The sequence below is a fragment of the Danio rerio genome, chromosome 4 (genome assembly GCF_052040795.2).
Source record: "Danio rerio strain M-AB ecotype USA chromosome 4, GRCz13ab, whole genome shotgun sequence".
NCBI classification, from domain to species: Eukaryota; Metazoa; Chordata; class Actinopteri; order Cypriniformes; family Danionidae; genus Danio; species Danio rerio.
In genome coordinates, this window is record NC_141024.2 from 24,198,431 (window position 1) to 24,215,842 (window position 17,412).

The 17,412-nt window shown below is 35.7% G+C and overlaps 1 protein-coding gene across 1 annotated transcript in view; it reads right to left on the minus strand.

Annotated features, from left to right (window-relative positions):
• trhde.2 (thyrotropin releasing hormone degrading enzyme, tandem duplicate 2) overlaps positions 1–16,064 on the minus strand; it is a 210,967-nt gene extending 194,903 nt beyond the window's left edge. The window contains exons 1-2 of the mRNA XM_087248249.1: positions 15,024–16,064; positions 9,409–9,682 (exon numbers count right to left, since the gene is read on the minus strand). Coding sequence (XP_087104375.1) covers positions 9,409–9,682; positions 15,024–15,712 — 963 coding nt within the window. The 5' untranslated portion in view covers positions 15,713–16,064. The remainder of the gene's footprint in view (positions 1–9,408; positions 9,683–15,023) is intronic.
• Positions 16,065–17,412: the final 1,348 nt, after the last annotated feature.

The window sequence follows — 17,412 nt, forward strand, 5'->3', positions numbered from 1 at the left end:
ATTAGCGGAACATTTGTCATTTTAATGATAAGATAAATAAAAACTGACTGACACTAAACCAGAGGATTTAATATCGGCTGATATTAAACACGGTGTTGTGAATCAAACATGATGCTTTCAGACAATCAGATTACAAGATCCTTTTGTTTTAGCAGTTTTGGTAATATAATATCCAATTGGTTGTTTTTTTTTTGTGATGAATTTGTTTGATAGATGGTTGGCTGGATAGATGGTTGATTGGCTGGATGGATGGATGTGCCTTGTACTGTGTAAATTACGAAAATATAAACAACACTCTACAAAATATAATAGTGAAACTAAATTGTACATTTAGGGGTGCAACATCTCGTCACCTTAAAATGACATTGTATAACTTTAAGAAGCGCACAGTAGTACCTTAAAGTAATTTACATAATCATTTAAATAAATCACAATCAACAAAACAACTCTTCAAATAGAAAGATCTTATTTGTTATTTTTCTAGTCCTGAAAATAATGAAGAATGAAGAATATATAAATATATAACTTTTTTATTATACAGTTGAAGTCAGAATTATTAGCCCCCCTTTAATTTTTTTTTTTTTTTTTTAATATCTCCCAAATGATGCTTAACAGAGCAAGGGCATTTTCACAGTGTGTCTGATCATATTTTTTTCTTCTGGGGAAAGTCTTATTTGTTTTATTTTGGCATGAATAAAAGCAGTTTTTAATTTTTTAAAAAGTCATTTTAAGGGCAAATTTATTAGCCCCTTTAAGCTTTTTTTTTTTTTTAGAAATGTGTTGAAAAAATCTTCTCGCCATTAAACAGAAATTGGACAAAAAAAAATAAACTGGGGGCTAATAATTCACAAACAATAAATTCTTAAATCCTCTCCCTCATTTGCCCATTTTTTAATTGAAATGTATTCCTTGCTTAAAGCTACACAATTATCCAACAACAACAACAAATCTGCAAGTTAATTGAAAATTATGACAATATAATGCTTACAGTAAGTTAGTCTTTGATGCTTTCTGTGTTTTTGTTTTATTTTGTACTTCCCCTTTCTTCATTTTGTTCTCTTTTCTTTTCTTTTTTTCTTTTCTATTTCTTATTTGTTACTTATTGTTCTTATCACTTTGTATGTACTTGTATTCCAGTCTCCTACAGATTACCCCCTGATTTATATTGCACATTTCTTATTTTCTAAATAAAAGTAAAAAAAAAAGAAAAAGTACCTTAAAGAATACAATTGATTACATCAAAGTACTTCTGTAAACCTTTTTTTTTTAAATTTAAAATGTAAAACAGTACAGAATATTCAATTCTTTCTTCTTTTCTTCTGTTTATACTTCTGAAAAGCATATTAAGCATAAAGATATGGTGTAAAATAAACCCCATGTACCAAATAGCTAAGAACAAGCTAAACAGAAAACAGGTGTAATCTTTGATATTCCATCCGTTTCACTTTTGAATTGATGTCTATGCCTCTGGATTGATGGATATATAAACAACTGGACAAACAGATAACATTTTAACTACATCAATAACTGTATATTCTTCATTAATTTAGAATTGACTATAGTTAAAATTCACAACTACCATCTAAACATTTAGCATCTTTGTTTGGCTTGCAATGTTTAGAATACTGTATATTTATTTAAAGGGCACATATTTTACCCCTTTTTCAATATTTAATATAAGTCATATGTGTCCCCAGAATGTGTCTGTAAAGTTTTAGCTCAAAATACCCATCAGATTATTTACCATAGCTTTTTTTGAATTTGGGAAATTTGATCTGTTGTGGTGCTATGGTGGTGAATTACATTGTGTTGTTACTGTCTCTTTATATTACAAACATGCACTGTTTTAAAAACATTTTAAACTTGTAAAACTAATTTTTGAGGTGCCGATTATCACAGAGAGCTGATCCCAGTTGCTTTTCACACATCCTGTCTTGTGGATATGATTATATGAGTTACTACAGAGACATGTTACGGGGCTGCCAATCAATTCGGTAGGTGGAGAAAATTGCACTCCTATTTTAAAATCAGGAAATAAAAAAAGAGACTTATTATGTTTTTATCACTCCAGTATGAATGTGGAAACACTATACCTGCACACCATTCTGTCTAAACAAATTCTAAATTGTAAATAAATATACTGTGTATATATAACTTTTTTTCACCATGCCTCATTAAATTCCAAAGTACAAGTATAAATGAATTGCTGTAAGTTTAAAGATGACAACAAACAAGCCTGCAGTTCTCAAGAAACACAATCTCAGGCATCATTAATCCACTCAACACACAGATCATTATGCTGGAGGTAGAGGAAGATGAGGCAAATGCATCAATAACTGTGCTAATAAATGCATAAAGTTCAAATTCGTTGCTGTAAAACGCCAAAACACAACTGCTCAACTGACGCCTATATGACCTGTGGGTTTTTTATGATCTCTGTGGCATTTTGTGTTTCTTTGTCTATCTGTTCCTGTCTGCTCCAGATGAGCATGGCCAATTATAATCAAATGGATGTAGTGATTGATCAGCCTTTGGTGATTGGTCAGCCTTTACCTGATGCCACTTTTGTGTGTTTGTCGTTGCCTGACTTTACGTCATTCATTTGTACTATTCACTGTCTTTTGTTTGTTCGTTTGTATATTAATTCATCCATTCATTCATTCATTCGTTCGTTCGTTTGTTTGCTCGTTCGTTCGTTCGCTTGATTGATTGCTTGTTGTTTAAGAAAGTGTGTTTCAGATCAAAGAGAAAGTTCTTTTGATTATTGTTTGTTATTGTTCTGATTTCCTCACATTATTGACCATTGACTGTTTAAAGAAACATTTTAGCTTTGTGATTTCTGAATATACATCTTGAAATTTTGTATATATCGTATATACTTTGTTTTTACAAATTTTAAGAGAAGTAGGGGATATGATGAAATTTCATTTCATAACAGTTTGAATTGTTTTTTTAGGGGAGTTGGGTTAGTTAACTTGTATTTTATTTTATTGTGTTTACACATACAAATGTGGCCACTGACAATGAGAATGTTTCTTCATGTGTAATGCTGCAATTTGTCAAGCGTAGTCACTGGACTAAAAAACTAAAAAACTAAAAAACTAGTTCACTAAAAAACAAAACATTTTGCACAACTTTACACAATATCCACCAGGTTGCACAATAAGAATTGCTTTTCCATTGTGTGAATGCCCCTAAATCAAACAACCCACCCTAAGTGGTACATTAACAAGTTACATCTTTATAATAAATAAATGAATATTAAGGCTAGGTTGTTTTATGGGGTGCAAAGCAATATGTGCTCATGCTTCATTTGTAGAAAATCACATAATTTTTTCATATACCTTACTTTGATACAGCTATTCAGCTTAAATGGCGTCATATTTTCTAGTTCCATCTAAAGCATGAGGTTTCATCTTTGGGTAGAGACTCAATATATCCATCTGCAGTGTGACTTCAATCAACCGGCATGTTTGTGTGTGTGTGTGTGTGTGTTTGTGGGTGTGTGTGTGTGTGTGTCTGGGTTTCTGCGTCAGAGGGCGGGGCCTCAGGTTTGAAATCTCCCGGGTTTGCGCGTGCACGTGAATAACTTGGTTTCATTCGTACGTCATGGCGAAACACCTAATGACTCGGTATCAAGGCGACTCAGTTGAAGCACTATGAGTCGACTCTTTTATAGATGAATCAACAGTTTTAAAGACTGTACACTAACAGATTTAAGCCTTAGCTGGATACTTCACTTCACTTAGAGCTGTGTTACACACTACATGGAGGGGAATTTTCAAAAACCCATAATATGGGCTCTTTAAGAATGAATACAACATAAAATTTGACAAATTCCATTTCCACTTTTGTGGGCTCAACTCAATACTGTTAGATAGAATAGCCTAAGCTATATTGTAATCATTTAAAGAATTACAAATAGAAGACATAATGAAAAACTAAAAATTAAAACATACAAATCACTTTCGGTTTACATATCTCTCTGGTTTGATAGTATGTTTGACATTCTTTTACATACAATCGTGTTATTTTTTTTTTTCCTTTTCATACCAAATACCCTTCTGTTATGGCTTACCCCTAGAGCTCATAACAGAAAAATGGGGGCTTGTCTGCATGTCAGCTTGAAAACGGCGTGATATTTTGAGTTTAGATTCTCCACATCCATATTCTTGAAGAGCGTAATTTATAAAGTCCAGGCAACGGCTTCAGGTCTGATGAGATCTTTACACGTGTGCGTGTGGTAGATCAGTGTTTGCCCATAAACCCAGAGTAATAACTCCACTCTCCTCTCCAACTCTCCTCTCCCACGCTCTTTCCTCTCGCTCCACACAGACGAATCTTTATGATGAATGGAGTGAAGGGGCTGCCCCGCCGCTTTAATGTGATTGATGGGGGAAACTGGCGCTCGGCTAACCGCTACAAGCCACGGTGTGGGCATAAATGCCCCAGATAGAAGCACAGAGCACAGTCAGCATGGCAGAGATGATTTGATAGAAAGGAGAGCGCGGTCATGCTGAAGGAGAGAGATTAATTACACTAATATGAGGAGGAGGCTGAGCAAGGGCAAACAGCAGGAGACTCTGAGGAAGCCGTCAGGAAGTGTCTAATATGACTACAGGACTCTGAGTAATCAGGAGATCAGTAGCAAACTGTTGAGATCCAGTGCCCAAAATAAAACCTTTAAGTGCATGTGATGAAAATAATACAGTGAAGCTTATTCTTAATGTCTAAACTTCACCTCAAGAATGTTCTCATATGACATTTAAAACATGGATGAGTTTATCATGAACCCAATTCTTGATATCAGCATATATAAGTGGACACCAGTTGCACATGTAACTCTAAGCCTTTTTAAGGCATATGAATTTGTAGCCACTGGACTAATATCAATAGAGCTGACTATTTACATTATATAATCATTGTGTAACCATTATGTATCGACTATCTGCTACCGGTCAAAAGTTATAATAAATAAGGTTATCTTCTGCTCACTGCAAAAACAGTTAAATTTGTAAATATTTTTACTATTTAAAGTAACTGTTATTTATTTATTTAAATATATTTCAAACTGCATTTCGAATATCATTATTATTATTGTTATTATTATTATTAATATTATTATTATTTATTAGCAGTTGAGTATTTTTCTTCAAAGTTTCTTGATGATTAGAAAAGTCCAAATATCAGCATTTATTTGAAATAAAAATCTTTTGTAACATACACTATACCAGTGTTTCTCAACCACGTTTCTGGAGGCCCACTAACACTGCATGCTTTGGATATCTCCTTTGTCTGTCAAACCCATTACAGGTCTTTCTGCTTATGAGCTGATGATCTGAATCAGGTGTGTTTGGTTAAGGAGGCATGAAAAACAAGCAGAGCTAGTGATCCTACAGGAACGTGGTTGAGAAGCACTGCACTATACCATTCAAAAGCTTGGAGTAAATAAAGGGAGGGGATTAATACTTTTGTTCTGCAAGTATGCTTAAACTTGATCAAAAGGGGATGTTAAAGACATTTACTATGTCACAGAAGATTTAATTTCAGATAAATGCTGTTTATCTGAAATATAGGTTTGTCAAAGAAATCCGGAAAAACAATCGACTCAGCTGTTTTCAACATAATGATAGTTTTCTGAGGAGCAATCAGATTATTAGAATGATTTCTGGAGAACCATGCGGCTAAAGTTATGATGCAAAAAATCTCAAGCTTTAAAATCACAAGATTAAATTAAATTACATTTTTTATATATTCCAAAAATATATATTTTAAATAGTAAAAATTTTTCAAAATTGTACTGTTTTTGCTGTACTTTTGATTAAATAAGCCCAGGCTTGGTGAGCAAAGGAGAATTAAAAAATAATAATAAAAAAACCTTTAAAAAATGTTTGATCAGTAGTTTGTGCATTAGTTTATGTACAAAACTTTATACCTCATATAAGCATACTGACAGTAAGCAAGATAATAAAGAGCCTTGTTCCAAAACTTGCTGTCTTTCTTCTACCTTCTAAGGTCACAGATTAGAAAACCTGACATAAACTGCAAACACAGTATATGAACAATACTATGAGATTCAATTTACAATTGAAAACAATAAACTTTGATTAACATATTGCCACTAAAGTGATTCAGAAGGCCAATGAACATTAGATACACAGCCCACACAAATACTTGTTAAAGCAGTGCATTTATAATTAGATTGCAAACACTTTTTAGATTTATTAAGTGTAATATTACTTTAAAAATAAACAATATGCGTAATATTAGGTTTGAGGACTGGTTGATTTTTAGGTCTTTGTAGGGCTGCATTTCTTTGATGAAAAATAAAGTCAAACAGTAGTACTAAAGAATATTACATTAAAAACTGTGTATCACTTCATTTTGTTGGTATACATTTAATGCATTTTATTGAATTTAAGTAACATTGTATCTACATGCCAACTAATTCTCATTAGATTATAAGTAGAGTGCTAGGTTGGGGTTAGTGTAAGTTGATATGTACTTGCAAAGTTACTAATGTCTGTTGAAGGATCTGTATCAGCAGTCTATGAATACTCAAATGAGAAGCATTGCAACTACATGCTAATTACAACTTTTAGTTAACAAAATGTGCAATAGGGACCATCCAAATAAAGTCTTACCAAAACCTTTTGTTTAATAAATATTAAAATGTTATTTTCTGATGGCTAAAACTGAATTTTAGCATCATTTCTTCAGGCATTATTGTCACATGGTCCTTCACAGATTATTGTAATATGCTAATTAGCGGTTTTATTATTTGTTATGTTGAAAACATTGATTGATTGATTGATTGATTGATTGATTGATTGATTGATTGATTGATTGATTGATTGATTGATTGATTGATTGATTGATTTTTTTTGCAGGATTCTTTAATTAATGATAGGAATAACAGCACTATAAATAAACTGTGTTACAAGCGGCAATATTTTTTTCAGTATCGAGTAATTAAATTAATTTCTGTTTACCCCATTACAATACCATTACTGTTACTGACAATAATATGTGTGTGAGAACATTGAAGTGGTTTTCATGCAAGCAGCGGCTCTCTCAGCCATAGGACCTCTCCTTCTGGGGTATGTGTGTGTGTTTGGGGCTAGGGCGGGACACATAACCAACCAGTGATGACAGGGTGTCTGCGGTGTCTTAAAAAGTTTTAAAAGTTGATAAATCCATTTAAATCTCTTAAAAAGTATTACAAAGTCTTAAATGTGGTTTTACAAGGTACTTCATTTTGTATCAGTATGCTATTGCCTACATTTAATCTTTGAATATTGGGATGTTGTGTATTAATAAAATCCTGCTAGATTTGACATCATGCTGCTTTGTTTACTGCAGTAGCCAGGGAAGTACTTTTATTTCTGCTGTTCTATAGGCGCCACCAGCTGGATTAGCATTTTAATTCAGTATATCAATGATGTTTTAGCTTAAAATCCGTATTTAGTAAATATACTGTAAGCTAAAATGTTGCCGATGAGGTCCTAATGTGTATGGAAAGAGTCTTAAAAAAGGACTTAAAGGTATTGAATTTTATTCTCTGTTCCTGTATAAACACTGGATGTTGACTGGTTTGTCTGTGAACGTGGTGTAACTGAGAATGTGATGATGCTTGACTTAGATAAAGTCAGTTTCTATTGTTTGCCAATCAGAGGCAAAGTAGTGCGGAAAAAACAAAACACAAGTGACCAAGAGTCAGAACGATGGCAGATCCAACAAGTAGGCATGGGCCAGTATAAGATTCTGACGGTAAAAATATGGATAAAATATCACGGTTTTATGCTTTGACAATATTGTGATTACTGCTCGAAAATATATTCTTTTTAAATGTCAGGGTAAAAAACTTTTTCCTTCTTTTGAACACAATATATTTTATTTTGAGGGACATTTAAAATGATTTGGGACAGTAAACTTTTTAAATAACTTAAATGAAGTATTGACTTTTGCTGTAGTTTTAAGAACAGATTTCTTTACAATTTCAAAAGGCATTTTTGGATATATTTTCTGCTGGAGATACTGTTGTCCTAAAAAAACAAAAAAAAAGGTAATAAAAAATATTAAATATACTATAGGAACAATATAGCATACATTTTTGGTGATTTTAAAACCTTATCTTTTCCAAACCGCGGTATACCTTAAAAACGCTTATCATCCTATAGCTACCCACAAGTTCAAATGTAGCTTTTGCAAACTGGAAATATAAGCACTACTTTTCCCTCATTGAGGTGAAAGACAAGAATGTCTTTTTGCATCGGTGACTAGTAATTCTAATCTAGTGAAGCACTCCCAAGTCCTCAAATGTTGCCACAAAAATAGTGGTTAAGAAAGCAGGTGATAATGTGCGCTCTGCTACCTGTTTATTATATATTTAGACGTGCCTGTTGACAAATCTTGTGAGTTGTAGCTCGTGCAATAAATACTTAAAGTTCTAAACCATCTAACGTGTTTTATTGTGCAACTATAGTAATGATAATACCTATAATGATGTTGAATTTGATGGTTGTCTCTCACATTGTCCAACAACAACATTATAATAGTGTGTATTAGTGTACAAGGATTTATATTTGCTTCATAATCATTTGACACATTCAATTTTATTTTAAAGTAATGCAATAGTTACTTTCCCAGGTAATTAGTTACTTTTATAATTATGTAACCCAGTTACTAACTCATACACTATTTGTGAGAAGTAACTAGTAACTATAACTAATTACTCTTTTAACATCCTAAACTTCTAACTTCTTCTGCATTCTTTAAATTTTAAAGGTCCATACTGGCCCAATACCCCCATAAGTGGTTCTGTTCTCTCATCAGTTGGAATAGAATAACTTTTGCATAGATTATAATAGAGACATCTTTTTTCTTATGATTACTGACAAGTGCAGGAACTAACACAATAAATTACAGCAACCTAGACCACACAGAACCTAAAAGGTACACTTTCAAATTTGAGTTCGCAAACAAAACGCCTTTAATGGAGGAGTTTATTATAACACTACATATACAATTATTTTAATCAGTTTCAACTGTGTTTTATGGAGGGTTTTTACTTTTACATTTACACCTCTGCATGTGGATTTGTAAATATTTTTATTTTAGGTAGGCTAAATCCAGGTGAAACCCCAAAATAGTACTTGACTTTAAGAGTTTTAAAGGAACGAGCCGAACACTGTTGTTGATCACTGTTGATAAATTTGAAGTTGATACAATTTGATTCATTTAATGTTAACTAATGAGAATTGTAAATCGTTTTGGAACTTTTATCATCAGAAGCAGTTTTTGTGAATCCTTAAAATGCTGCTCACTAGTTTTTAGAGAAGCATTCTGGAAAAATAAAATCTCAGTCAGCTGTTTCCAACTGAGTTTTGGAGAATTAAACTTACTCACCAGGACTCCATTGTCTGCGACTGCTTCTTTGTAGGTGAAGTTACAGACGGCCCAGGCCAGGTAATACGTGGACATGCGGGGCGTCATGGAGAAATGGTTGGTCACCCATCCATCCTCATCAGATGTGGTGGCCTCCACTGGCATGTTGGACAGCGACTGATACAAGCTCTCGTGTTTCAGACTCACTCTGAATGTGGCTTTATAGATGGGCTCATCAAAACACGGGAAGGCCTTTCTAGCGTGAGTCGGAGAAAACTGCGTCACCGCCAGAAACCTGCAGAGGAAAGAAAGGTGAGATGAAAGAAATCTCAGGAATATTTATATGTGTGATTGAACTATTCTAAGATTCTGCGGTGAAAAGTCATTTCACCTCAACTTCATTAAACTGGATGTCACATGACTTTCCTGAATGCAAATGAGCTCAGACTGCCATCGCTGGACTCATCGATGTGCATTTTTATTACTCTAATGAGCTTCCTGGCGTGAAGATGGACAAAATTATTTCACTGCAGCAGCTAAATTACATCAGATGTCGACATATTATAAATCATAGCAGAATTGCTAGACTGGAGTCATGTTTTTTAATGGATATCTGCATTGTGACATCTAAAACACACACACACATGTGCCATTTTTAATGACAGGAATAGCTGTCAATCTGGTCTTGCATGTAGTTGCATTGGTGTCTTTTAAGTGAAATATCACACCATAAATATTCACATTCAGGCCATTGGAAGCAAAGTTACAGTAGGTGTCTGATCTACAAACATTCAAGAAAATATTCTATCATATAGCCAAATAAAAAATATATACTTTCAACATGTCTCACATTTTCACAGTTTATGTAGTTTAGAAATAAAACAAAGATAAAATATGACAGGAACTCAATTCTTCACAGTTAATCTGTGCCAGAACAATTTCATCTTGACAATGCCAGATAACCTTGAAGGATAATAAGGTGCAGTTTGTAATGTAGTGCTTTCAGACAATTGGTATGACAATGTTTACTTGACTCTCAATACTTTATTGGTTCACCCTGAGCCTCAGTGACAGCCTATAGTCTCTTCTGTCAACCAGATTCATCATTGCTTAACTTCAGTAGTTTCTCAAACTTGTTGCAATTGCTTTTCAGCTTTTTTGGTTTTTAGGACTTTGGAGTACATCATTTTGCTTTACATTGTTATGCCTTTACTTACATGAATGCATTATATAATGCCCTGCATCCATTACTAAAATGAAAAAATATGAATTTAACAGGACAAAATATATTTAGTTGCGTGAATTTGTGTGAATTATTGGTTTGACTGCAAGTAGAGCTGGGCGATTTGGCCTAAAATCAAAATCTCATTTAATTGAACATTTTGACTCGATTATGGTAAATGATTATTTTTTCCCTCTCATAGTTCACTGACTAGTTTTGTACAGTAAATATCCCCACATAATACAAGTGAGAGATTTTTGAATGAAGGAAACACACTATCTACTGTCAATGATTATTTATAGAACATCAACGCTGAACAACAAAAATTAAAACACACATTGCCTAAAATTTCATTTTAAAAGTAGAAAATAAGCAGTATCTCTTCTGAATAAAATAGCTCTTGCTTATCCTGTAAATAATGTTTTAAACTGTGCAATTTTTGCATCTTGCATCATAAATAAATATGTTAATGTTAAAAAAAACTTTAATGTAATGGAAAATATACTGTGTCAAAGTATCTCTGGCACAGTTGCCAATCATTGTCAATGTAGTGCAAAGAAAGGTGATGTGATCAGATGTGGCTGCAAAGTGGATCCGCTATAGGATCTTTAAAGAGGTATAGGTCTTTAAAGGCTGATTTATACTTCTCCATCAAGTAATCGTCATGACCCACAGTGGATGCCTTGTGTGTTGCCATGCATTTATACTGTGTGCTTTGCAATAACATTTCTAAAACACTAGCATTCAGCAGGATTTATGTTTCTCTGTGTCAAGTTTCCTCATGGGGGTTTTGTTTTTTCTGAATGCTGCCTTAGTGTAAAAGAAGCTAAAACTCATTCGTTCAGAGGTGGTGATCGGCAGACGTGCAACAACTTTAACCATACATTAAACACAAAAGTCTCCATACTGTATGGAGCTCCTTCACAGGACTCGACACTTATAAACACTCGCTCCAACTGGCTTGGTGCTCAACCTAGGCCCTTTGTCCCTGCCCACGGTCATCTTTAAAAGAGCGTGGTCACTTAAGTTTATACGCGGTAGAAAAAGTAAAAAAATCGGTCTGAAAAATCAAGTTCTGAATGTAAGTTTCGACTACCATTCGATTAATCGCCCAGCCTTAACTGTAAAGAATGTATAGAATTCTAATAGATGTGGCGTCCCTTGTGCCATGGCTTTTAAAGAGCAGTTCTCGGCCAGCCATTTCTTCACAGCACATTAGAACGCTAAATGCAGGATATACGGATTATACATTTATTCAGAACCCCCCCTATAAGGCAAAAGATATGTTTAAATGTAACTTTTGTTAGTTTAACGTATATATTGTGAAACTTGCTGTATATGTTTGTAATGGGGCAACAAACACATGTAGAATGCTGAGTTTTAAGTGTTTATTATAGTTATTTTAATTATTTTATATACACTACCTGACAAAAGTCTTGTCATTGATCCCAGTTGTCAGAGCAACAAATAAAAGCTTGATTTTTAGTTGATCATTTGGAAAAGTGACAGATTTTTCAGATGAATCATCTGTTGAACTGCATCCCAATCATCAGAAATACTGCAGAAGATCTATTGGAACCCACATGGACCCGAGATTCTTACAGAAATCAGTCAAGTTTGTTGAAGAAAAAAAACATGATTTGGGGTTACATTCAATATGGGGGCTTGCAAGAGATCTGCAGAGTGGATGGCAACATCAACAGTATCAAGACATTTGTGCAGCTCATTACATTACAAACCACAGGTGAGAGCAAATTCTTCAGCAGGACAGTGCTCCTTCTCATACTTCAGCCTCCACATCAGAGTTCCTGGAACAAAGAAGGTCAAGGTGCTCCAGGATTGGCCAGCCCAGTCACCAGAAATAAACATTATTGAGCATGTCTGGGGCAAGATGAAGGAGGAGGCATTGAAGATGAATCCAAAGAACCTTGATAAACTCTTTGAGTCCAGCAAGAATGCTTTCTTTGCCTTTCCTGATGATTATTAAGTTGTTTGAGTCATTGCAGAGATGTAGGGATGCAGTCCTCCAAGCTCATGGGAGTTATACACAATATTCATTCTTTTTCCACTGCACCATGACTTTATATTCTATATTCTGTACTATACTATTCTTATTTCTGTGAAGTGACTAGAGTTTTGTGTTTTGTCGTAATCTACAGACCATTGGCTTTCATATTAGCCACTTTTGATACCAAAACGTTCAACTAGAAGTCAAGTTATTATTAGTTGTTCCTAAAACGTGGAAAGGTGATAAGACTTTTGTTAGGTAGTGTCCGTTGGGGCTTATAAATACTAAATACATTCTAAATCTGTCCCTGTTGTTCCATTTTGTCAAGTATAATATAGACTATATTTCATTTATACCACATCTTAGCAGCAAAATAAGTTACTCTGGTGGTGTAAAATCGGCAGCTAAAATAAACCTCGCTACCACTAGAATTTAACAAGGCATCTACTCAATTTGTAAAAAGATTTTTTGACAAAAGTATAATTATATTGCACGTGTAAAAAGCAGTAAGCAGAGCTCATTAATAATCATGATGTTTTCAAATATGGTCAAAGTGAGGTTTCTCATCCTACTAATTTGTATTGTTATTTATGAGCATATAAAACCATTTCTGGATTACATTTGAACTCACCTAAACCACATACCTATTATGTACGGGAGATGTCAGTGAACAATTTCACTTGTTGAATTAAGGCAGTCTTTAAAACTTTCATCAAATCTCACAGGTTGATTTCGCTGTCACCACTCACAGCTTGACCAGCAGAGTGTTCTGTTCACTCCTGCTTTTCTGTGACGGCTTTTCATTCTCATTAGCAGCCATTCATGCACTAATAATCTATAATGATAATGTCCCATCTGTTTACATCTCCACTATCTATACAGTAGACACTAGTACCATTTAAACTTCTGTACACTATTTAAAAATCCCAGTGAGGACACAGGCAGGGGGTGAGGAGAAATCAGACAAGCAGACACACAGAAGAAGAATTTGCAGGCATGTCAGACTGAAAGAACATTTCAGTGACGCACGTGGAGGTGTTTGAGTTGGGTGGAGATGTTTTCTGCCTGTTCATGTGTGAGAAAACCTTTCAGGTAAAAGTCAGGATAAACCAGACCATCAGATGTCGGATTGATGCTCCAGCGCCCACGTCTAACTACATAAACACAGGTATTTTCTCAATCCTGCGAGATCCTGCAGTTCATGGTGTTCAGGAAATATGAGCAGACAGCAGGAGCCGATTACAGTAAACTAGATGATCTTCAGAGCCTGTGGAGCTGAGAGATGCTGTCTCAACATAAACATGCTGAATTTATTTCAGAGACGCTCTTAATATTAAGACCTCAGCCTGCGCTGGAAAAAAGCTTTTGATGAAGAATCTTTTCTGTGAACCCGGAACATGCTGTGTTTACAGCGGAGACTGAAGCTTCAGCAGTTTCTGCAAAGGCAGAAAGGAAACTAGTAGATGGACAGAAGTGTATCCATGAAAGCAAACCCTTCAGGGTAAAACAAAGCTTAAACATGTCTCAAATACAGGAAAACCTGGGGCAAAGATTCAAATATCAGCCAGTTTTCCTCAGAGGACGAAGAGTCAGAAGCCGGAAAAGAGGAGCAAGAAGCTGATATTCAGTGCGGCTGACCTGAAATAACTAGAGATATGAGGCTCAAAACAACTGTAAAACTCTAAGATTATATAATGTGCTTTTGTTAATCAAATGCTTATCTGAGTTACATATGAATACAAAAGGTGAACAGATGATTTACAAACATTAAAATTGTCTAATAATCAGTTTGTTTGCTTAATTTGTTAATTAGTTTAACTGAACACCAGCACTAGATGCATTAATATACAATTAATTAGTTCCTTTAAGGTTACCCTGATGTAAATATAAGAATTTGTATCACTCTATGTTTTACAGTAAAGGAGTTTTTAAATGTAGCTGATGTGACAGGGAGGTTTGACTAGCGTTCATTCAGATCTGTCTGAACTCTGACCTCCACGAATAATCACGAACAGTTACTGTCACAGAGATAGGAAAATCACATGCAGTCAGTAGTATTAGAGGAGTGCATGCAGCTCAACTATAACCTAGATCTTAAACTGTTTATTTTATAACTGACGTTGTTTTTGTTGTTTTACTTGAGCAGCCAAAACCCTGACTTGCCTTATTCTATGCAAAACATGTGAAGAATTCCATAAATTCTAATAACGAATTCTTTTAATATAACCTCAAAATAAACACAAACACAAATTGCTGTATGAAGCATTACTGAGCACTTAATTGATCCAAGTTAGGTGAGTTAAGGTAACTTGCGGTTTGCATCAGCATCTGTCGTTCCCATGATAACTGTTGACACCTAATCAGCATATGAAAGGCTTTGAAAGTGACACCGTAAACAGCCTTTACCTTCTTTCTCCATTGAGCATGTAGGAGCTGCGGAAGAAGCCCAGCAGCTCGTGCTCGATGTGCGCAGTGAAGGTGATGTTGATCTTGTATGTTCTGAGGGGCTTCATCTCTCTGTGCAGCGCGATCACATACACCTGTTTGGGCTGATAGTGGAAGCGGCGCTGGATCCGCATGGCGCCCGCTTTTTTACTGTCCGAAAACACCAGCACTTTGTCTAGCTCCAGCCGGTCCGAGTGCAACACGATCAGCTTGGTGGAGTTGACGCACTCAAACTCGATGTTCACCTCGCCGGAGAAGCTGAAGTTCTCCATGTGCACGGTCAGGCGGAGGTCGTAGTGGCGCGGGCGCAGGGTGGCCGGTAAGCGCAGGTGTCTCCAGGGCTGCTGGCCGTCCTCCGAGTCTCTGTGACTGATGTTCCCGTCCCGTGACTGTTTCCACTTACTGTTGCTGGAGCCGTTGGCGGCCAGAGCCCCGCTGCTCTCCGCGGCGCATCTCTCGAAGCTGACGCTGAGCGTGATGGCGATGGCAGTGACGATGATGAGGGTGAGGATGGAGATGGCGAAGCCCAGCACCAGTCTCTTATGCACCGTGATGTGCTGCTCGGTAGTCCGGGGTCGGACCACCACGCTGTCGGCCCACTGATCGGACAGAGCCCGTCCGTTCCTCATGCCCGTGTCCTCGATGCCCATTATATGCCCGATCTGATGTGTTTCATATTCATCATCAGCCTCCGTTCGTGCGCTGCAGCTCACGCTGATTTAAAGGCGGGAAATGCCGCAAAGATCCCGCGAAAAAAACTTGGGAGAATGAAAGAGCCGCTCGATGAGCTTGAGACTGGAAGAGAATCTGAAGTTCGTTCGGTCAGATGCTGGAGCTCATCATGTCATACCGCACAGGCATTTCTCCTCGGACATCAGTGAGATGTGGATGAAAGTCCAGCACCTACTATATGATCAGTGGAGAGAGTGTTGTGAATCTCTCTTCTCTCTCTTCATCTTTCTATCGTCCATCCTCAGCCCTGCTTTTCTGTCTATGCTGCTGCATCCTCCCTTTCAGCCAGTGGGCTGTGCGCTCTCTCTCTCTCTCTCTCTCTCTCTCTCTCTCTCTCTCTCTCTCTCTCTCTCTCTCTCTCTCTCTCTCTCTCTCTCTCTCTCTCTCTCTGTCAATTCACATTTCATTAAACATGGAGATATCCAGACAGGCTGATGGGACTCTCTCCTCGTTCACCCAAATAAAAAAGCGCTGAGTTACATGAATAGTTCACGGAATAATTAGTTTTAATTTATTGAAAATATCAAATGAAAAATTAAATGAGAAATGTGCTTGTCAAAATCGTACACTCGTGCTTTGACAGTATTTATATGGTACAAATAGATTAGCTTGATCTGTGATTTCAGAGCAAAATGTGAAATAGATAAGCTGTTTTTGAGTGAATTGATAAAGTAATTAAGTGAAATTCAAATATGTTTTGCGAGCCAGACATCTTCACTTCTCTTGCCTTCTCTCTGCATGTAAAGCATCTTAGTTTTGTGCAGTAGTGTGTGTTTCAGGGTCAGGCTGAGCAGGGTTCAGTTTTATAATAGCATATTCAGTATGTGAGCTGCAACTGTAATTTGAAGGCAGCTGTCCATGGTGCTGAATCAAACAAGACCTGAGGCAACCTCAGCACCAGTAGAGCCTCTAAATGGAGCCGAGTAAAAAAAGCACTTCAAACAAGTTTCCCCGAACCCTCCCCCATACGCCATTGGTTGAATAAATAGATGGGCCAGCCCACAATCACACCATTGGTTAGCTTACTCTCAGGCCCATAAATTTACCTGTTTGCGTCTTAAACATGTAATATTCATAATGGAGGCTCATAACATTAGTTCTTAATTAACTATGTAAATTATCTCTCAATACAAAACATAGATATAATGATACCATTAGCATTAGCTTGGATTATATTTAGGTATATTACCATGAAGGATAGTGTGAAACTGAACATCATTTTGATTAAATAAATGCAGCCTTGCTATGAAGGACAACTATTTTTATTATTATTATTATTATTATTATTATTATTATTTTATTATTTTTCATTTATTTATTTATTGAATTTGTAATTATTATTTCTATTACTATTATTCTTATTGTTGTTGTATTCTTTTTAAATATAAATGTTATTAGGGCTGCATGATACTGGAAAAATCTGACATTTGTATAATAATCTTTGCAATATCTTTGTATTTCTGCAATATACATACAATTTCACCAGATGATTTAAACCCCTTTATTTGGAAACAATTGATTAATTTTCTTTTGATTGGCATGATTCTTTAGGGCAGGGGTGCCCAAACTATATCTTATGAAGGGCCAAAAACCAAACTTGATTGAGGCTGGGGGGCCA